This window comes from Martes martes (assembly GCF_963455335.1).
Source record: "Martes martes genome assembly, chromosome: 12".
Classification (NCBI taxonomy): Eukaryota; Metazoa; Chordata; class Mammalia; order Carnivora; family Mustelidae; genus Martes; species Martes martes.
The window spans coordinates 18,190,649-18,213,175 of record NC_137900.1 but is presented as its reverse complement, the minus strand read 5'-3'; the positions used below and the strand labels follow the sequence as shown (position 1 = coordinate 18,213,175).

The window sequence follows — 22,527 nt, the reverse complement described above, 5'->3', positions numbered from 1 at the left end:
GGGGTGTGGGATGGGTTTAAGTTTCTGCACAGGATGTCTTTGACCTACATGTGCTATATCCTCAGTTACCCAGAGCAGAGGCACCTCAGGCGAGGGAAGCACGTGATCCTGAGCCAGGGGAGGACTCTTCTGCCAGTTAATGCATTCTGAGAGGCGAGCTGGGGACCGCAGTTGCATACAACTAGTTTAGGTCACATGAGACCCTGACACTATAAGGAAGCCAGGGGGGGGGTATATGAGTACATCGAAATGTTCATGAAGAGTTGTTGCTGATAGCTAATCCATTTCCTTAAAGATTGGCTTTTTAAGGGTAAGATTTCCCGAAAGCATGAACAATGTTTCTGTGATCGTGTAAGATGTGATTTCTACATAACAGGTTTCCCTTAGATCACATGAGCATCTTTATAGTCCCCATAATATTAGGGTCAAGATGGTTAGTGATTCTAGCAACTTAACCAAGTAATACATGGAGTGTGAAACAGATAATTCTAACACATTGAAAGTGGGTGTCTTCTGGGTTTCAGAACACTGTCTCATAGTTTCCCAGTGCACTATATTTAGCAGAGGCTTTTTATAATTCACTGCTACTAATTAATAATTTTCCACTTCCCAGTGGCTGCCCACTGTAGATCTGGTATCAGAACATACTATCAATTGGAAGAATGGTGATTTTTTGTTGCATTAGTGGAAGTTGATCTTACTGATAGATTGCTGAGAAGTTACAGTTGTTTTTAACCAAGAAAATGATTGGCTTTTGTTAACAGTATCTCTTAAGCATCCTCATAAAAAGCCATAGTGTAAGACACTGGGACGATCAAAATATGAGGCTCCTCGGGTTCACTGAACTGGTGAAATGTATACGTGATGCTTGATCCCCAAACCAATCTTAGCAGAGTTCCAGAAGTTTCTTCACGGCTCACTCTCAAGGACAGAATTCCTAAGTTTTCCCTCATTTTCCTCTTGCACACGACCAACGCAAGGTAACCATTATCTATGGCAGGCAGTGCAAGCTGCTTCTCTCTGCACCGCCCTTCTCTGATTTTGGAATGGCTGACTGAATGGTCATCTACCAGACAAGAGTATAGCCCAAACTTTGTTGATCATGCCCCCAATTGATAAAAATTATTTTGGTTTTTATTGACATCATGCTTGATAGAATTTTCGAATCCTCTATGATATAAAACATTTAATGATTTTTTTAAAAATTTGATTAATTCTGCAACAGCGATTCGGTAGTCTGGTTCTAAATTCGGCTTAATTCATGACTTAATTTTAATGTCTCATAAATAAAAACACACCACAGAAGCTGTGTGGCTGTAAATGGAACTGTTATCATTGCTTGTGTCTTCTAAAGCATAGTGCTCATTTTCAGTCCCACTGACCACCTATGAAAAGATTTCTTATTGAAATTTTGCAAGTAAATTCCCATCTTCGTAGGTATCAGTCAGCTGTTCTTTCAAACTTATGGAAAGTTATTATGTTAACATTATTCATTTTTAACAAATGACTTTAAAAACCTCATTGAAACTCTTTTCTCCAAAATACTTTTCCCTAGCTTTATAAAATTTATACATGACATGGTCTTTTTCTAGTGTCTCACCTTGCATTGGCTTGGACAGCAGAATCCCATCACACTGAAAACATTTCCAAATACCCATTTTCAAAATGCACTTTGCACAGCACACATTTCCTAGCACTTACTCTCGTTCACTGTTAAAATGCTCTTTGGCCTTGAAGAGAGAGATTAAATATGTTTATTTGTACAAAAGTGTCAGCCAAATAGGCTGCTCCTCCAGCCCCTTGTCCTGACAAAAGGAAGGTCAGCGTATGTCACTTGTCGTTTTGTACAAGAAAAATGTGCAGCTCATCCTTAAGTTAGGCGGTGTTCTAAGTAGTTTGCCATCACATAATTAGGAAGCCTCTGGTGGCTCAAAATATTTCCTGATTATGCCCCTTCTCATTATGAAGTGTTGTCAGGATTCTAATCTTTCAGATAATAGAATCTGTAAATTACCTAGCTAGAGACACATTAACGGAGATACATAACAGCACACTGAGAGTGGGGGTAGGGGCTCCGCAGGACTTCTGGACACCATACAGGGGCCTCTGAGAGGTCCGCGTGCCATTGTGCTTCCGTATAGTAAATACAGTCAAACTTAGTAGCTTGGTTTTTGTTTGTTTGTTTTTAAGATGCAGCCCATAGGTTTTGATAGTTTCTTTTGCCCTCTGTGGATGGTTATATGCCTCCTACTCTGGAGAGCATGGTTTCCACCGGTGTTCCTCAACTCGGGCTGTATATTAGACCACTGGTGGGGGGTGTGGGGGGTGGATTTAAAAACCTTGGCCACTTCCCAGGCCAATTAAGTCAGAGTCTCCAAGGATGGGATGTAGACTTGAGCATTTTTTAAAGTTGCCTAGGTGATTCTGATGTACAGCCAAGTACTCACACTTAGTATGAGGATTATGTCAGCTCTCCCTGCTGTCCCGCTCTTCAGGACGTGGCATGTCACAAGTTGCATCCGAGTCCAGAGGGGCCTCAAGCTCCTAGGTGGGATTGTCGCTGCTGTTGCCTGTCACAGGGAATTGCATTGTGAACAAAAAAATAGCACTCTCCTCCTCTGTAAAACCAAGATGGTAGTTTGGTCTTTTCTTGGCCTTTATGCTTCATTTATTGAACAAAGCAGGGAACATAGCATGATTTGGGTCTTCATTGCAAAATGAACTAAAGTTATTGTGGAGAAGCCAGGACTTACATAGAATGACTCTCTCAGTGGCACCTGGGTGGCTCAGTCAGTTGAGTGTCTCTGCCTTTGGCTCAGGTCATGATCCTGGGGTCCTGGGATCCAGCCCCCCCCGCCCCAACATCGGTGTCCTTGCTCAGCCGGGAGCCCACTTCTCCCTTTCCCTCTGCAAGTCTCTCAAGCTCTCTCTCTTTCTCTTTCTTTCTCTCAAATAAATACAATCTTAAAAAAAAAAAGAATGACTCCCCCCAAAAATGTTAAGTTAGAAGTATGATCAGGAGTGGAATAAAAAGACATATTTTATTGATAGCTTTGGTGGAAATTTCTGGGTTTTTTTTTTTTTCTTTCTTCCTTCCTTTCCCTTTCCTTTTCCCTTTTTTTTTTTTTTTTTTTTAAGATTTACTTATTTATTTAACAGAGAGGGAACACTAGCAAGGGGAGTGGGAGAGAGAGAAGCAGACTTCCTGTCGAGCAGGCAGCCCGATGCGGGGCTCGATCCCAGGACCCTGGATTCATGACATGAGCCAGGCAGACGCTTAATGACTAAGCCACCCAGGTGCCCCTCCTTTCCCTTTCTTAAATTTCTTTCTTTCTTTTGTGCCAGCTGTGTACATAGTCCTACACTATCAGATAAGAATAACTTTTGAGTAAAATTAACATACTTATGACTCAAAGATATTACTTACAGACCAAGTTGGTATTCAGACCTTACCCTTTGCTAACACTGTACCAGTGTTAAAATCTTTTCAATTATGTTATAGCTCTTGCCCCAAGTTCTTTGAGTGACCCCAGCAGCCCTGGTCCTACCGGGGGACATTTATGGCCCCTTTGTCGTCCATCAGTTAAAAGGTTGTTGTGACACATGGCAAGGAAAGTTCAGAGCCCTACTTTGTTCTGTTTGATCAGTGTCCAGGCCATACAACTGGGCAAATATTTTAATTTCAGCCCAGATTTGGTCTGAATGTGTAATCATAAGGGCAAGGCATCTCTATTAGTCTCTCATCCAATAGAAGTCAAGGTTAAGAAAATAGTCCTATACAGCTTAAAAGAATAGTCCAAGATCCTACCAGAGCTCCAGCCAGACCTCCCAACATTGGCAGGACTGCTTCCTGTGTCCAGTACTGGTCATGATTTCTTCTTACCCTCGGTCTTGTCAGATGTTATTTCTGGACAGGTATATCAGAATGAAGGCAGTTGAGTTCAGTTGTAGAAATACATATTAAGTAGCCCTAGCATCGTGCTAAAATGTTAAGAGTAGACAGTTCCTGCCCTCAGGTCATTTACAGCATTGTTGGAAATTCTCGGTGAACAAACGCGAGACATTTAAAAAGCAGCGTCCGGCAAGTATACAGCTCCGTGTCCCCCGAGTGTCTCAGGAAGTCTCTCAGTGCCCTGAGAAGGTAATTCGTAGGAAAGTTTTAAATGAGAAGATGGATTGGATTCTTGGAAGACCGAGGTCCTACCACACATCCTTTCTTTATCAGATCTGTATGTTAGCTTTGTAGTTAATTAAGAACTGCTCCTGGTGACTAATGAGTTCCTTCCTAAACCCCAGATTCCAGTGCTATGTTGTTTCATTTGGGTTGTTTCTGTTTGAAATTTTGAATATATTGCTTGAAGATTTCCCTTTCCTACCAATTATTTTTTTATTTCTCTATAATCCATCCTTAAATCTGGTATTAATGAGTGGAAAATAAAAAGTAATCTGGTCATGAACTCAGATAAATGATTTCAAAGTTTGTGTCTGTAGGCGCACCACTGTTTTTTTGTGGTTTTTTTTTTTAAGATTTTATTTAATTTGACAGACAGAGATCACAGGTAGGCAGAGAGGCAGGCAGAGAGAGAGGAAGGGAAGCAGGCTCATAGCTGGGCAGAGAGCCCGATGTGGGACTCGATCCCAGGACCCTGGGATCATGACCTGAGCTGAAGGCAGAGGCTTTAACCCACTGAGCCACCCAGGTGCCCCGCACCACTGTTTTTAACCTTATTCCACTACCAACTCCTACTGCCTCGCCTTTTTGTTCTCTCTCCCCACAGTGTTCTGCCTTAGGCGAAAAGAGATGAATTTCTTCGTTTACCTCCTTTGCCTAGCAAGAGATTGTTTTAATCAAAGATGCTGAAACTCTAGAAAGGTTGCTTTTTTCCTACCACCAAGTCAAGGGAATTTTAAAATATTTTAATTTAAGATTTTATTTATTTGTCAGAGAGAGAGAGCACAAGCAGGGGGAGCAGCAGGCAGAGGGAGAGGGAGAAGCAGGCTCCCCGCTAAGCAAGGAGCCCAAAGCAGGACTTGATACCAGGATCCTGGGATCATGACCTGAGCTGAAGGCAGACGCTTAACCAACTAAGCCACCCAGGTGTCCTGGGAATTTTAAAATATTTTAAATCTATGTGGACACTGTAGACAGGGAGAGAGTGGTCATCTTGTACCATTCACAAGCACAGAAGAGGTTAGGGGAAGGTTATCCTCCTGCTGGGAGTCAGTCTATAAAGGTTCCTTGGAGTGAGGATCCAAATGTTACCAGAGACGGACTGTAGCCCAGACAGCACAGTAAAAAGGAAGTAGGTCCTAAACTTAGAAATTACATGAGAGCTTTTCAAAAATAGATATATAGCTAAGAACACATAAAAGAAGCAATATGCATTTTTTATCTTCCTGAAAAAGCAATGCAAATTTCAAAGACCTTTTGAGTTATATTAAGATAGATTTGATTTGGTTTTATTTCATGGCCCATGCTACGTCACCAACCTTTCATGGGAAACTTATCAGAATTTAATGGGAAGAGTGCATCTGGATATATTGTATTTGGTAAAATCTTCATGCACATCTATTTGGGTATCTCAGAAGAGGTTTTTGTCAGGTTGTGCTCTTTGCATGTTTTGAAAACTCACATTGAGATGAATGTAGTATAATGTAGTATAATGTAGATGAATGTAGTTTGGGGCTTACCTTTGGAGAATAAGAAATTTTTCTTACATGTTAACTAAAGGCAACATGCTTTAGTTGGAAAAACAATTGTAACTCATCCCCAGTGGTCACTGTAATTAATTGTATATAACCCATAATTTAAGTAAGAGTGTAAAACAGCATGTCCTTAAGATACAAGATACAAAGCCGATAATGGTATATATAGCATGTTGGTAGGAACCGTAGAAGTTATTTTGAAATTTTTGGAATAGATTCTCAAAATCTGAAACCTCCAAAATACTTGTTTCACTGCATACCAAAAAAAAAAAAAAAAAAAAAAAAGACTAGGTGAGGATATTCCATCATCCTTCCCCTTGGATCAGACCCGAAGTTCAAATGAAGGGTTGCTTCTGTATACTGAGCCGTTAGTGTGTGCATGCTACTCTGCTGTTTTATGAACAGTATTACATTTAAGCTTCATAACAATGTTGTGATGACCTTATATGACAACCCCGCTCTAGGGATAAGGAAATTGAGCCTTGGAGAGGTCCTAAAGCAAGTCAGTGGGAGCATGGGAGAAACTCAGTGTTTGCCTCCGAAGCCACAGGCTCTTGGCCACAGCACGTGATACGTTGAAATACTCATTTCAGCCCCTAATAAACCCAAACCATGTGGTACCATTCCGTTCCTAACGCAAGCCCCGGTGTCCTCCGTTCGACCTGCGTGGACTGGAACTCACAACCAGAGCGTTCAAAGTTCAGCGTCACCACAGCTCTAGGGAATACATTAAGGGGCTGGTAAGGGGAAAACACATTGGAAGAGCCCCGGTACACAACATTTTTAATGGATCGTGGTGAGGAAACTGAGTGAATGCCCCCTGCTAGGAGTTGGATTCAGTGTAATTCTTGCTTCCTCTTATGCAGAGTGCAGAAGCCTCCTTACACGACGTGCGGTAGGAGCATCACACGAGCCCTGCAGGGGGTGAGGGGTGGGCGTGAAGTCACAGTACTTCAGGGCCACCCAGGTAATGGGAAGATGGCCAGGGTCTAGTCTTTGTCGCAAAAGAATTAAGTTGGGCATTATGGGAGATAAAATATTCTTCGCTTCCATAAAGAATTACTTCCTCTCCTGTTCTTATTGACAATGGTATGGGGTAGTTGGTAGCCCGCCTGGCTGTAGCCTCTTGTCCTCTTGGAATATGAGTTCAGTGTTGTTCCGTCTCCTCCAGGGTCTCAAGAAAGGTAGGAAATGTGCTTCTTTGTTCCATGGAAGGCTCTTGATTTTAGCTGTTGACCCCTTTAAAAAAAACTGTGCTCCAGAAGGAGGTCTGCATTTCATCAATTTATTACCGCTAGTCTCCTTGGTTCCCCCAAGCCTCGTCTACACCATACGCGGGCTGATCCCAAGTCCCGGCTTGCTAGGGATGCTTGCAGGTTGCACCTGGTGCCCCAGTATCTCATTGGTTTAGTATTTGTTCCATCTTCTCATGTTTAAAAGGAAGCATTCTTCTTATTAAAATAAACCAGGGTGGATTTGATGGGTTTTCACTTTGTATTCCCAGATTCTGTTCATGCAGTTGAACAGACTTCTCACTTCAACACTTGGTGCAATCCGGAAGATGTTCCAACTTTTCCCCAAATCCTTCCAGATGCGGTGTCACTGCATCTCCCTTTCAAAGGCAGCGTGTGGGCACTCGGTGCTAATATGGTGTAGGCTTGGGCAAGAGTTGGGACAGCCAAGTCTTTCCAGCCAGTAGGGTGTTAGAGAAGGATGTGGTGTGTTTGCTTTACCATCTGTGGGTTGTTAGTGGCTAATTATGCTGCGTGCTGGTCTGTAAGCTGTGAGGTCCACTGAGATACCAGACCTTCAGTGAGCAGTGTTAGTGGGAAATTATGTTAGATATAATTGAAGTATATGGAAAGTCAAGGTCAGGCTGTCTTGCCATGGTGATCTGAGAGCATTTGCTTCGATGGTTTTGTCACTTATTGTTTGGTGGAAATCTGTTGACTATTTGTTTTAATGCTGGAGAATGCTTTTATTTTGCAATAAATCTTTTTGGCCATAATAAGCTTTAAAAAAAAAACCTGAAAACATATGTTTAACAAAAAATTAAATGTTGAATTTTTGTTTCTCAAGGAAGTTAACAGTAATGTATAACTTGTACAAAATCGTTTAATATTTAGCATCCATCATGTTTACCGTAATGACATCAGCAACCACACAAAATTCAAAAGACCCAGATCTGCTGAGGAAGTATCAGCGTCTACTTCCAAAATTAGCTGTTATTTTCAGAATATTGTACCCAAAATAACATTTTAGCATGGGCAGCTGCAGAAAGTGCATTTTTGTATTACTCTGTGAAGCATGACTTTTCACTTAGATCAAGTGATCGATGTTAATTTAGCTCATTTGTTTATTCCAAGTTTCCTTATGCATGTACCAAAAAAAAGAAGCAGTAGCTGTGAATCTGTGAACTCCCTTAGCAGAAGAAAATCTTTGCAAACAATTATGGTTTGATCGCCCCCCCCTTTAATTCAGGCAATCAAGGTGGAGCTTTTGAAAGTTCATTCTGATAAAGAGAAGTATCTATCGTTATTTGAAATACTATGGTAAACACTTCTGCTTCTTTAAAAGTTGTTGAGGGGTGCCTGGGTGGCTCAGTGGGTTAAAGCCTCTGCTTTCGGCTCGGGTCATGATCCCAGGGTCCTGGGATCCAGCCCCGCATCAGGCTCTCTGCTCCGCAGGGAGCCTGCTTCCTCCTCTCTCTGCCTGCCTCTCTGCCTACTTGTGATCTTTGTCTGTCGAATAAATAGATAAAATCTTTTAAAAAAAATTGTTGAGAGTGAAAGTATTTAGTGATAAGAATATGAATATAGATTCTGATGGAGCACAGTACAGTAAAACATTTATTAAACTGAGAGACCTATGGAGAGAATGTGCTTGGAATTAGTTACGACATACACATAAGTCATATTTGTGCCCAAACAAGCTGTGATAATCTACCAATAATGAGTTTTGTCTCCTGAAGTATTTGTGATAGAGGAATATTCTACACTAATACAAAAAGAGAGTTCTGTGGAAATATTTGAACTTAAATATTTACTTATTTGCAGTTGAAAAACAGTAGAATTAAGAGTACCTCCCATGTAGGAGAATACCAGCTATTTCGGCCCCCCAAAGGGAGAATATTTCTGAATTAAAAATATTAAGGTCTAAGAAAAAAAAATTAAGGTCTATAAAGAAGGACCCAATTGGAAAATGTTAACAATTTCAAATTTATTAACCTAAAGCAGCTAGTGCAATTTTGGAAAGTATTGCAGGCAGTTTTATAAAATAGTTTATTATATAATGTATCCATACTGAAAAATAAAATCTTCTGAAAAATGTCAGGGACATGATGTTAGAACAGATACGGCTAAGAACATGACTAAAATGCATGAATGTACCAAGAAAAATCCTTCTGCTCATTTTCTTTTTCTTTAATCTATGTGGGTACATATTGATTTTATTTTTTAGAAAGAGTTTTATATTTGAAAACATTTTAGTATACTGATATAAGAAAACTGATTTGTTGGTCAATAAATAAATATTTCAAAGCTATATAACATTGACAATTGTCATATTCAAAAGTGTCACATGTAGACTATAAACTCATATTCTCACTAGAGAGTTACCAGTTTCTCACCCCTTGTGCAAGTAGCTTTTTTTTTTTTTTTAAGATTTTATTTATTTATTTGACAGACAGAGATCACAAGTAGGCAGAGAGGCAGGCAGAGAGAGAGGAGGAAGCAGGCTCCCTGCCAAGCAGAGAGCCCGATGCGGGGCTCAATCTCAGGACCCTGGAATCATGACCTGAGCCGAAGGCAGAGGCTTTAACCCACTGAGCCACCCAGGCACCCCTCCAAGTAGCTTTTTACAGTTGATTCTTACCCATAATCTTTCTGAAATTTGGGTTCTTACTCAAAGTGACAAATTATATAACTTAATATTAAGCCCCTCCCCCCCAAATACTTAATGAGATGTGTGGCTTCTCTTATTTCCGTTCCCTTCTTCCTACTCAGGCTCTAAATGTGTCATTTCTTTCTTTCATTGAACAAGTAGGCAGTGTTGCTGCAGTTTCTTTTAACCTTCTTACTACTGGAACGGTTTCTTGCTGAGTTAAAGGTATGGAAACAAGTGTTCTAGAAGGATCCCTTCCATCTGCAAGATCCCGGGGCTGTGAGCCTTTTGGTTCTCCTGTGCACACGTTCTGAAGGTACAGAGGGCAGGTTTCACAGTGGATGTCCCAGAAAGATTATACCCCCCAGGGCAGGATTCTGGAATTGCCAGGAGCATCTGGGAATGCTTTGTTAAAGGAGCTTGTTCTTTTAATTTTTTTCAGCCTTGTTCAAAAGTCTACCAAGCCAGGCAGGGGAATCTTCTTTATCTGTTCCTCCTGTTGTGAAACAAAGTCCCAACCCTGCAGCAGCATAGTCCTCTGGTTAATATGATTGTAGGAGCACAGACATTGCAGAGGGCTAAAATGATTAGGTTTCTTCTGAGACATAATATCAGGAAATGAGCCACAGGCATAATGTGATCTCAGAAATGAAGAGGATGTGAATCTCTAAAGCAGGCATTTACCTATTCCAGAATCGGGGAGAATCAGTCTGTTGGCTGTTTGGCTTCTATAAAACCAAGCCCCGTCTGTTTGTGCAAGCCTCAGCGTCTACCCAGTTTTGCAGAATGTGATCCATGAGAACACCAGTCCCATCACCTGACCCGAGGGGAAAGAAGCTACCTCGGTCAAGCAGGTTTGGGAAGGACAGTAATATCTCCAAGCCTGGCCTGTGCTCATGGATTCTGAGCACCATTACCTTACTTTTTTTTTTTTTTAAAGATTTTATTTATTTATTTGAGTGAGAGAGCGAGAGAGGGAGTACAAGCACAGTGGAGCTGGAGAGGGAGAGCAGGAGCCCAATACGGGGCTCAATCCCAGGACCCAGGAATGGTGACCTGACTGAAGGCAGACACTTAACTGACTGAGCCACCCAGGTGCCCGCACCATTACCTTATTAAAGGTTCTGAGTTCTGTAGTACAGATATCTGTTTAACTTGTTATAAACCTCATTGTCTGCAGTAATGTGACTTTGATCTTAGAACCCATTTTTCGAATAAACAGCCATTAAAATCTAGAGTAACTAATGCTCCTTAAATATTCTTTGAAAGCAACCTTACAGGCATACCTCATTATTTTGATAAATATGCATATCTTTAAAAGAATCTCCCTTTCCAGTTTCTTCTTTATCATTGTGACTTTGTATAAACTCTTGGGAAATAAGCTGGTTTTTTGTGGTAGTCATAAGGTGTGTGTGGATACGCACACAGGTTCATACTGTGACTTTACTACCGTAATCGTGAAGTAGCATTTCAGCTGTGAATGATTTTTATATTGCATCCCAAGATTTTACATTGCTGAGAGCAAGATTCTTCTTAATGGAACCATGTAATTAATCAGTCAACATACATTTTGGAGCTACTTCATGTATATTATGTCATGCTGACTCAAGCATCTGACCTACAGTGTCATTGATACTGATGATCATGACATGACAGAGAGACACGGAAAAGGACAATGATAAGCAGAAAATAAAACACAAAAATATTTACATGGAATTTTGGTGATAGAGCCAAGAAAGATACTGAGTCTTTAAAAAAATAATATATATTTTTTAAGATTGATTGATTTGAGAGAGAGAGAGCGAGCGCATGAGCGAGAGGGGCAGAGGGGGAGGGAGAGAGAATCTCAAGCAGACTCCCCACTGAGCGTGGAGCCAGACTCAAGGCTCGATCCCACAGCCCTGAGATCATGACCTGAGCCGAAACCGAGAATTGGATGCTCAATTGACTACACCATCCAGGCACCCCAAGAAAAAGAATATTTTAAACAATTAAAGGGGTGCCTGGGTGGCTCAGTCGGTTAAGCATCTTCCTTCGGCTCAGGTCATGATCCCAGGGTCCTGGGATCAAGTCCCACATCAGGCTGTCTGCTCAGCAGGAAGCCTGCTTCTCTCTCTGCCTGCTGTTTCCTCTGCTTGTGCTCTCTCTCTCTGTGTCAAATAAATAAAATCTTAAAAAAAAAAAAATAAAATCAACAACAAGAAGGAGATTTCCTCCAAGAAGAAATTCATTGTATTTTAGAAGAAGAAGAAATTCAAGAAGAAGAAATTCGTTGTATTTTAGAAGTAGGTATAGCTGGTAGTGAAGCAAAACCAGAGAGAGGACAATATTTCTAGCAGCTGTGTTTTGGAAAAGGTCGTGTGCCTTATAGTCTTTGATTGCGTTGGTCAACACCATAATGGAGACTAAAAATAAAAATGTAATGATAAAAGAACAAGTTTAATAATGGGATAATAAATCAATTTGTAGAGTCTTAATGAAAGCAGAGTGGTATGTGACAGTAGACTTAGGTAATATTTTGTTATTTAGAACATTTTATTTCACACAAATTTTCTGATTTATCAGTGTCAAGTGCATTGCCTGACACATGACAGGTAAGTGTTTTTTGAAATAATTAATATTCATTAATGGTAATTTTGAGAGGCCACAATATTTCCTAGTGGTTAAAATGCTTGTTTTAGGCATTTTCCTCTTTTCCCAGTCCTTCAGTGAGTTCTTTTCCACATCTTCTAGATGGGGCTATTGAGTTTCAGGAAGTTTGTTTGTTTGTTGAAGATTTTATTTATTTGAGTGAGTGAGCACAAGCAGGGGGAGGGGCAGAGGCAGAGGGAGAAGCAGGTCCTCGCTGAGCAGGGAGCCCGATGTGGGACTCGATCCCAGGCCGCAGGATCATGACCTGAGCCAGAGGCAGAGGCTTCACTGACTGAGCCACTCAGGCATCCTGAGATTCAGGAAGTTCGAGTGACCTGCCTGAAGACACTGGGCTGGTGTGTGAGAGTCCGGAACGAAGCCTGGTTTGGTCTCAAACTATCGTTCAGACCTTCATCCTCCCCCTCTGGTTCTCTGGAGTTCTCAGTGCAGCTTCCGTAGTCCCCGTTCCATACCCGGGTGAAGAGGGATGTAGTGGGCACTTTAGCTCTGGAAGATTCCACACACAGACTTTATAATCTTCGTCAGGGACTTCAAAAGCCTGTGTCACGTAGTAGTTTGTAATTTTGCTGAGCAATGCGTTGAATCCTAAGCGTGGAGAGGCTCTTCTGTGGGACTGAGTCACTTTGCTACGTGAACCCAGCCAGCGGGAGCTCAGCATGACATTGCTGCTCTCTGTCCTTGATGCGGTAACGGTCATAAAAAGATGTATCAACAACAACTGTCACCCTGTGTATAATGCACCTTAATGAAGGTCAGCTGTTGAAGTTGGGATGAAGTCAGAGAAGGCGAAGCGGTCTGGGAAATGATAGTCCCCGTCCGCATTTTCTGTAGGAAATTGTATGCCGAGGGGTGTTTGCCAGTTTGAGGACTCGGACATCCAACATCCAGTGTGACCTGCGAAATGTTACTTCCCGTGTGAGCAAATTAAGGCTTGGGCGACTTGTCCAGCATCACAGAAGCTCTTGGTGTGTGCGCCATGGTTTATGATTTCTGTGCTGTTTTTCCTTTTCTTACACTTTTTCAGTAACTGGTAGCTTTAGGCATTAGGCTCTGCCTTTCAGAGTTTTCTGTGCATTCTGTCCTTTATCCCCCTAAGGTCAATGTTATTTCTACCCTCATTTGACAGATTGGGACTTAGAGGTTTAGAAATGTTAAATAGCTTGCCAGAGATCCCCTTTTTTCCTGCTGTGTGAAAGTGGGTTTACAACAGAGAAATCCCATCCCAGAGTCCCTTATTTTACTCTGTACTTTCCTTAGAATGGAAGAAAATAAAACAAAAAGCATGGGATTCCCCCCCCCCCCCAACTCACAATTTATTGAAGCGTTTGCAGTGGTTTTTTTGGTTTGGTTTGTTTGTTTTATTTTTTCGTTCTGTTTTGTTTTTTAAGAGTCAAATGTGAACATGGAAAAAGCACCAAGGACAAACAAGAATGAGAGGATGTGAGCCTTGGTTCAGAATTAAAACAGACTCCACAGTGGTTTAGCCTTGAAGTCAGAGGGCCTCTGTGTGTGCCGGGCACCCTTGCCAGCAGGGCAGCCAGCCTCTAACAAGTTGCTGAATGTTTGTGTCTGAACGCGTCCACAAATGTGGAAAGCACCACTTGGTTTTCTCCTTCGGGACTGTAGGAACTGGACTAGGTGTCACATTCCAAACGAAAGCCACCCCAAGCTGTTAATGAGTTTTTAAAAAGCCTTCCAAAGTGATTATAAGATCCTTTTTTTTTTTTCTCATTGGAAGGCTTGCCCTTTTGTGGGCAGGGTGAGACCCACCATGGTGGGGACGCAATTCCTCCCCCTTTGCTGAAGTGACCATGGAAATAGCAACACGTCCAAGATTTACCTGAATTTTACGGCCACCGGATTGTGAAAACAAGACATTACCACATTGACACATCTTGTGGTTTCCATGCGGTCTTTCTCTCCACTTCTGCCAGAGTCCCTAAGAGTAGCTCCTTGGTCTTCACAGTGTTCCTCTAAGGCTTGCCTCCAGCTTGCTAAGATTTCTGAAAGTGAGCATTCATCATTAAGTAATTCCACGCAGTGTGTTCGACTATAACTTAAAATGAAATAGAATTGTGCTTTACATTCTGTTTATTTAATTAACTCATACCTACTTTGCTTTTCTGTGTACAGGGTTGAAAAGAAAACCAACAGTCAGCTGCAATTGTTATTTATATTATCAGAAATGAATTCTTGGGGTGCCCGGGAGGCTCAGTCGGTTAAGCGTCTGCCTTTGGCTCAAGTCACGACCCCAGGGTCCTGGAATCGAGCCCCACATGAGTCTCCTCGCTCAGCAGGGAGCCTGCTTCTCCTTCTCTCTCTCCCTCTGCTTCCCAACCCTGCTTGTGCTCTCTTGCTCTCTCTCTGGCAGATAAATGAAATCTCTTTAAAAAAAGAGAATTCTTTCCTTTTCATCAGAGTTAGGCTTTTTTTCATGAATAATTATGTAATTTTGCGTAATTACTTGTGATTTTCACAATTAATTACACTGGACATTTGGACAAATAAGGAAAAACAAATAGAGTTCCTACTCTCCCATATAACAAAATATTCTTTCCACATACCGAATACTTTTTACAAAAAAAATTGAGAGGATTTACTTTTCATTGGGGACATTTGGAGAAGCAATTTTAAAATTCGAAGTGTATTTTGTAAAAATGCTGTCATACTTTTAAATAACTTAGGGAACTTAAGAGAACGTTCTTATATAAATGCAAATTACAGTTGATTATATTTGGATGTCATTTTCCAAAACAGCAAGGATGGAATTAAACAATGAAGCCCAAAGGCAGGAGAAGTGACTTAGAAGTTCTGCCCCGGGTGAAACCCAACCAATGACCTGTGTTTTCTGAGAGCGATTTTCTTCCAAAGATGGCGGAGGTTGCCTTCTGAGTTAGGGTTTGAAGTTGAGACTAGCATTGCCATGTTCCCTGTGGAGGTTAATTTGGATTAAGAGTCAGCATGAGGGAGCGCCTGGGTGCCTCAGTGGGTTAAAGCCTCTGCCTTCGGCTCAGGTCATGATCCCAGGGTCCTATGATCGAGCCCCGCATCGGGCTCTCTGCTCAGTGGGGAGCCTGCTTCCTCCTCTCTCTCTGCCTGCTTCTCTGCCTACTTGTGTTCTCCATCTGTCAAATAAATAAAATGTTAAAAAAAAAGAAAAAATTAAAATAGTATTATTTAAAAAAAAAAAAAGCATGAAACTTCCTCACTAGACTGTTTTTTTCACAGTTAACAGAAAGCGCCGTGTTTCTCTTGTCCACCAAGCCTCGGTTCGTCTACTCTTCCCGCCTAGAAGCATCCTGGGTCTTCACCTCCACCTGCCAGCTAAATCCTTCTCTCTGACACCCCGTTTGTTCTGTGTCTGTACTGAATTCTGCTTGCTCAGTCCCCATGTAGCATTCATTACTCATGTACAGATTTACTATATCTGCCTGTTTTCTTGGGCGCTGGTTGGAAATAGTGAGCTCTTATTTCAGTAAATGGTATGACGTGCTCCCTGGTGCTCTTTGCATTGTAGATGCGTTTCCTCTGTGTTTGCAATCCTCCTGCTCATGGCTAGGTAAGTCCTTAAGTGATTTGGTCTAATTGCATCATCTTACGGACAAGGAAAATGAAGTTCTAAAAAAGTAATGGGCTTTCCCCTAAGTGAAGATCATGGCCAGTTAGTGTCATGGGTAAAGCCAGGACTGGAAGTTAGAAGTCCTGGTTGCAAGATTAGAACAATTTCTACTCTTCCTTCTTTGCATCCTGCATCCAACAACTATTTGTTGAGCCTCTCCCAAGTGACAGGCATGCTGCGAGGTCCTGAGCCACGTTGAGCCTGTCTTAGACGTTCTTTTGTGAGCGTGGAGGAAGATACGAACGGGTATCACACACATAGATGTGCACCATTTACTCTGATAAGTGCTACTAAGGATTATGTAGTTATACAGGAGTAGTAATGGGTAGAAGATTTCCTTGAGAAACTGACTTTGACTTGTAGGACTTGGCATTGAGCTTCTGTGTACTTTTTAAGTGCAACTAAATTAGGCAAGTATTTCTTATATGGGCCCCTTATATGAGTCCCTTATATGGAACTCAGAGTCTGTAAGCTCCAGCCCTTTGCTCACTGTATAGTGTAGAAGGGGAGTAAGTCAAGATGTAACTATTAACATAAAGCAAAATACAGACGTTCCATGGTACAAAAGCTGCAAAGATAACTCTTTTTTTGGAGGGGCAGACAATCAGGAGTAACTTCCTGTGGCAGGTAGCCTCTAATATAGCTCTGGAGCAAAAGCTAAAGGAGGTACAGAAAGGAGGAGGGAAGGCATTCCAGTTGTAAGTAAAAGCAAGCAGAGATAGACCAGGAGAGGAAATTACAGAGTTTTCTGGCAATAGGAAGTAGTCTCATTTTACAGCAGCAGGCTCTTGGTGGAAAGTTACAACTATACACTCTTGACAATGTTGTCTCAATTAAAATGCCCTTACCGTCAACGGAAATTAAGGATGGAAATGCAAATATTCTGTCTTGTTCCTACTCCTGGAGCCCATAATCCTGTGCTTTGTTTGGTTGCCATTCATATGAACTGCCCTCCCCAGCCCCCCGCAGGAATGCTGTCTAGTTCTGTAACTGCTGTATTACCTAGCATTTCATTGGGGTCCAATAAACGTTTAATCATAATAGTGAAAAGTGTCTGGTATGTTGAAGCTGTTTTCTCTGGCAGACGCTAACTTCTCTAGACACAAAGAGGACTCCTTCCAAATGCTATGGCCGGCCCAGGGTACGAAGTATCAAACGCGTTGTAGAAATAGTACCTATACTAACCTGTGTTACCACGTAGCTTTTACCCTATTCAGAGTGAGATTCCCACCATTTCTTCCTATGGATCGTATAATCATTTGTCTAAGTGTTCTTGTGGAAAAGTACTGAAAATCACCTGCTCTGTGTTCGCCAGTAGCCGGCTACTGTATTCTAGCTTGTGTGGGACAGTGTTATTGGTCAAGCTTATCAGGGAAGCAAATAGAAAAGAATCTTTTAGAACATATGTTGCAAATCAGTGGCCCCGAACTAGCTTTTATTTATCTTTTATAGGGTCGCCAAGATCTAAAATTAGGGATAATTCCCAGGAAAACCTAGATTTTTTTTTTTTTTTTTTTTTGGCTTCCTTGAGAAATTGGAAGAGCTGGCAACAACAGGCCCACCTTGCCAATGGCAGCAATTGGTTGGAGCAAAGCAGCAGCTGCGGTCTTTAATTAGGGAACGTATTCATAACATGCCACAGTCCCCATTACTCCCTATTGCCTGTATCCAGCCCATGTGAGTCATTTCCGTGGCTTCCTGTCTCTTAAGACATCTGCTTTGTAATGATTGTTGCCTCTGTGAGCCTCTTCTCTTTAGCTTCCCATAACAATTTTTGGCCGGCAAGGCAATTAATTATGATCAGAACAACTAGCATCTGTGTGCTTTGTAGTTTGCATTGGTTCTCAAACTTTTGCACACATCAGAATCTTGAAACAGATTGCCTAGCCTTATTTCCAGAGTTTCTGATGCTCCAGGTTTGAGGATCAGAGGATGTGCATTTCTCTCGAATTCCCATGTAACGCCACCTTTCGAGAATGTATTGTATTGTATTGTATTGTATTGTATTGTATTGTATTGTATTGTATTTGTATTGTAACACAATACAAAGCAGCCTGAGGCCAGTGGGGCAGAATGTTCCCCACCAGAAATAATATTTGGAAAGAGTAAGCAATTTACCCGGGGTTATCAGAAGTAGAGTCAGATTGAAAACTTTGTCTTTAGAGTATATCCAGCACGAAGGCATACTTGTAGACCCCTGCTTCTGTACCCAGCTGGTTCCCCAGACCACAAGAATCCTCTCGAGGACCCTATAATGAAGACACAGCCATAGGGACTCTAATTTAGGATCATGCCAAGGATGTGATCATTGTCCTGTCTCAAGACACTAAGTTGGAACTTTCAGTGAGGAAGGGCAGAAAGACAGGGGTTGAAACTTTGACATTAGGTACACCTGCAGAGGTGTGAGACATATATCTGCTGGACAGGACCTTTGACTAAGGTAAGCCCACCTGGAGTGGGACCCAGAAAGAGGACTCCAGGCTGACAAGTTTGCTGCTGGGATAACAAGCCAGTTTGCCTGGATGGGGATTAGGTACAGAAAGCAACTACAGGGATCCATTTTCCAAGATTGGGGTCCAGAGCAGAGCTAGAATTTCTCACTTACTAGATTGTGCAAGGTCAGAACAGAACTAACAAGAAAGATGATTTCTTCAGTCTCATGTTGGGCTTCTAGAAACCTTCTTTAAGTCAAGATTAGTCTAATGATATGGGGCCCTTTCCACTTGGAAGAGAAGAAAAGTGAAGTTGGGAACCAGACAGGGTCTAACATAGATTAAACTTATTTTAAAAATGTCTTAAAATTCCATCTGCATAAAACTCTTTGAAATGAATAATTAGGTCATCATGTGATCATGATGCCCATCCACTAACCTAGTTTGAAAATTTTTATTTCTGCAAGTAAGAGTATATAAATGTTATCAGCTACTTACCTTCAATTTCCAAGGTAGTTATATTTATTTGCATATTTATGTGTGTGTATAATTCACATACATATTTTATGTAATTATGTTAATGTACTATATGTCATTGTAAGTTATGGAGGTAATTTATTACTTCCATGAGCCCTATTTTGACTGGGATTTTAGGCAGTGGTATAATTTGGTTAATTTCAGGGTTGACCATACAGTATTTTGATATCAATCTTGCTGAAAAATTTTTTTAAATCTTCTTACCTCTTTTCTGCTAAATGTTGTATGCTGGAAACAGCAAAGTCCTTTTTCCTCATTAAAAAATTTAACAAAATTCTCAATCTGATAATGTCAGTAAGGCAGATATGAAATAAATACTTTGGCAGTGAGGGTGTATTGGAATGGAGCGGGGGGATGGTTACTGTGTTTCACATCATTAATATTAATTGTTCTTCTAGGGGTTTTATACCCTATCCTGAAAAGGAACGATAGAAACTGAACCCTATTAGTTGAGGAGTGTGATTAAGTCTCTGCTAAGCCCTAAACACTCAAGGGCTGGGTAAATTATGTATTTGATGATAATAAACTATAAACACAGAGGGAATAATTATTCCTGTCCATTTTCTCTTTAATAACATTGGTTTAGGATTCTGATAATCACCAGGAATGATCATATGTGTAGCATGACATCCTCATTGTTCTGATGGGAGCCGAACGCTGTCTTCCCCGTCTTCCTCTAGTCATCTTCAAGTAGCCTCAAGGTTTACTCTACTAGGGAAAGATTTGAGACTGGATTCTCTGTAAGGGGAGGGAGGGGGAGAAGCAGGAGCAGCAACAAGACTTTGATAAACCAGCTTGAAAAAACCATCTGAAGGAAGACCTCAGCCGTGCACAGTATAATACGCGAACTAGGGGCAGTTCTCAGTGACAGAAAGGAGGGAGATTAAAACTGCTGTTTTTGTTTTTAACAGGCTCATGCGCAGTTGGTTCGAGAAGTCGACGTGGAGAAGGTGTCTGCTTTTGAGAATCCATACGTAGATGCAATCAAGAGTTTATGGAATGATCCTGGAATCCAGGAATGCTATGATCGACGACGAGAGTATCAGTTGTCTGACTCTACCAAATAGTGAGTATTCACCCAAGGGGCCCTTTGGATCTTTCTCTAGCTCCGTGTGCTCTGCATCGACAGCTTCCGCATTCTTGTGCTTCACGTACAGTATCGGCCTCCCACTCCAGCTAGGAAGAAGTTTAGCGTGTAAACTCGGGCCAACCTCATACACTTACATTATATTCTAAGGGACTGGCGTCATGAGTCAGGGAGAGTATTTCTTTTACTGTCCCCTGTTCGAAAAGCAGTCTGAGGACTCGAGGACTCTGATTTTTACCAGCCCACCTTTCCACCAAACTGCAGACCAGCAAATCTCAAACACAGACTCCGTTGCGATTCGAAATCCTGGAATAATAATTTTTCATACAAATTTCTGATCTTTTTGTCATGTACTAGAAAGCACCTACACACGTTAAAAGCTCCAAAGAAAAAATACGCTTGACTATGGCTTCTAACACATCAGACTTCCCAGTTTCCAGTTTCCAGACACAGAACCTTGACTGCCTTCTGGGAGCCACTATTATGTTGATGGATAGGTTTGCCTTTGCATGAAAATCGCGTGAGTCTAATTTTGCATGCATTCCAAAGTTATTCCGTGAGTTGTCAATCAAAATCGTGGGTCCTGGGAGAGATTTGCATCCGAGAGAGGTTAGTTAGTTCTCTAGATTAAATCTTGCCTAACAGAAAGAAAGCGAAGATCTGGCAATCATTGAATTCATGTAGTCAGTGCAGTCAGCAATCTAGATAATTGGGCGCCTGAAAAAAATGCACTTTCTGTAGTATTTAGCCAGGCTTCTGTCTACATTAATCACATTAATCCAGCGTTTGCCTCTTGTGTGGGTTCTGGGTGGACAGTGGAATGGGTGGAAAGTCGTCAGCAGCCTCAGGCCGGTTCATAGCATGCATGAGCCACTGGATGAGAGCAGGGCGGTGGGGAAGATAAGGAGCCCCCTGGGCTGATTGGCCTCACCCGTAGTGCCTGGAATATCCAAGAGCTGTTCGGTTCTGTTTTCTCGATATAACCGGCCGTGTTCTTACTCACGTTCTAGGCATTTGTGTAAGATAAGTTATCATGCAGGTCAGCACAGAAATGGTGCCTGGTCTAGACCATTCTTGTTCTCCTGTGGTACACTTCAATTCCACAGTTCTGGAATGTGCCGTAGAAGGCTCACGATCGCCACGCCTGTGGTGTGTTAACTAGTAGGAATCCCCTGGTGTGCCTGAGGAAGGTGCACTTTCCTCATTCCCGACTTTGTTTTTCCTTCCTCCACACCTCCACGCCATCGCTCTTCAATTCTTTCTCTTCTGCTCTCTGCTTGCCTTGGGCCCTCGTCCCTCCCCCTGGAGCCCCTACTGTATGAGTTTCTGTGAGTGCACACATGAGGGATGCAGTCAGCTCTTGTCTCTTCCAAATTCTGCCCCCTCAACCTTTGACCAGCTGTCTTTCTCTTACTTCCTGCCCCCTCTGTCCTTCTGTTTGCTTTGCCATTTCAGATTTCATCTATCTCCCCGGGTGCTGTTGTGTTTTATCTCTTGTTCCCTGTTCCTGCTCAGTATGTCTCCTATCTGCTTGCTTCCCCCTCCACCCTCATCTGTCCTTCTCGTCGGTTCTCCTCTTCCTCCTCTGCACGTCCCACTGTACTACTGGGATGCCTCTCCTGGCCCTTACTAAGCAATAAATCCTCCATTATCAAGTTATATTAACTAATAAATCCTCTAAGCTCTTATCCTATCTAACCTCTCTCTCTGAGAGAGAGGTTAATTCTGTCTCTCCCCCTTCCTCACCTGGTCTAGTCTCTACCTCTTACCTGTGACTTTTCTACCTATAGAGAGGTCTTGCCGCTGGGGCCTCAGAGCATGGGTGTCTAGTAATTACATTCTTACCAGGGTCAGGGTTCCCCCTTAGGAAATGATTTTGCCTCCTGCTCTGGGGATAGACCCTGGGAAAGATTCCAACGACACCTGTATGAGCTGCTGTGCTTGTGTCCTTGAGACAAGGCTCTTCCCGTATCTGGTGACAGTCCTCGGTTGAGATTTGCAGTGCCCATGAGTTAGTACAAGAATAGGATGTTTGCAGTGTCTACTACTTTACGGAAAGAGCTCTTCAAGACCATTTGTTCAGACCCGCATTAACATTGGGATTCTGGGAAAGCCGCCATCTTAGCATTCTGTTGTATAGGCGGCATCTACTATAGAACCATGCCGTTGGGCACATCCCTGATGCTAGAGCCAGACCGAGGTGTGGGGGGCAGCCGGGACAGGCTCATCTAAATCCCTTCAAATGATTATTCTTTAAACAGTTTCACTTTCCACTGATGGGGATATGGAGAAGTTGATTTTCTGAACTATATATATATATGTGGGTCTATGTGTATGCACACGTACCTACTTCTTTTTTTGACCATATTTGTGTGCAGAAGTAAGAAAGTAAATTATTACATATTCTTAGATGCCCACATTTCAGTACCCATCTCTTGGGAAAAAAAAAAAAAAAAAAAAAAGGACGTTTCCCCTCATAGTAAATAATACTCTATTATATCTCAAATTAATCATTGGTCCTTTTTCTCATTATACCCGGTTCACAGTCATACTTCCTAAATTCTTCCAAAATGCCCTTTAGAGTTGGTTGGTTTTAAGATAGCACATAGTTT

General features: G+C 41.9%; 1 protein-coding gene across 1 annotated transcript in view; it reads left to right on the top strand.

Moving 5' to 3' along the window:
- The window catches only part of GNAQ (G protein subunit alpha q), a gene marked incomplete at its 5' end in the record, with an annotated part of 302,948 nt that overhangs the window by 188,805 nt on the left and 91,616 nt on the right, over positions 1-22,527 (top strand). Inside the window, one exon of the mRNA XM_080820525.1 lies at positions 19,740-19,894. Within this exon, the coding sequence (XP_080676651.1) occupies positions 19,740-19,894 (155 nt within the window). The remainder of the gene's footprint in view (positions 1-19,739; positions 19,895-22,527) is intronic.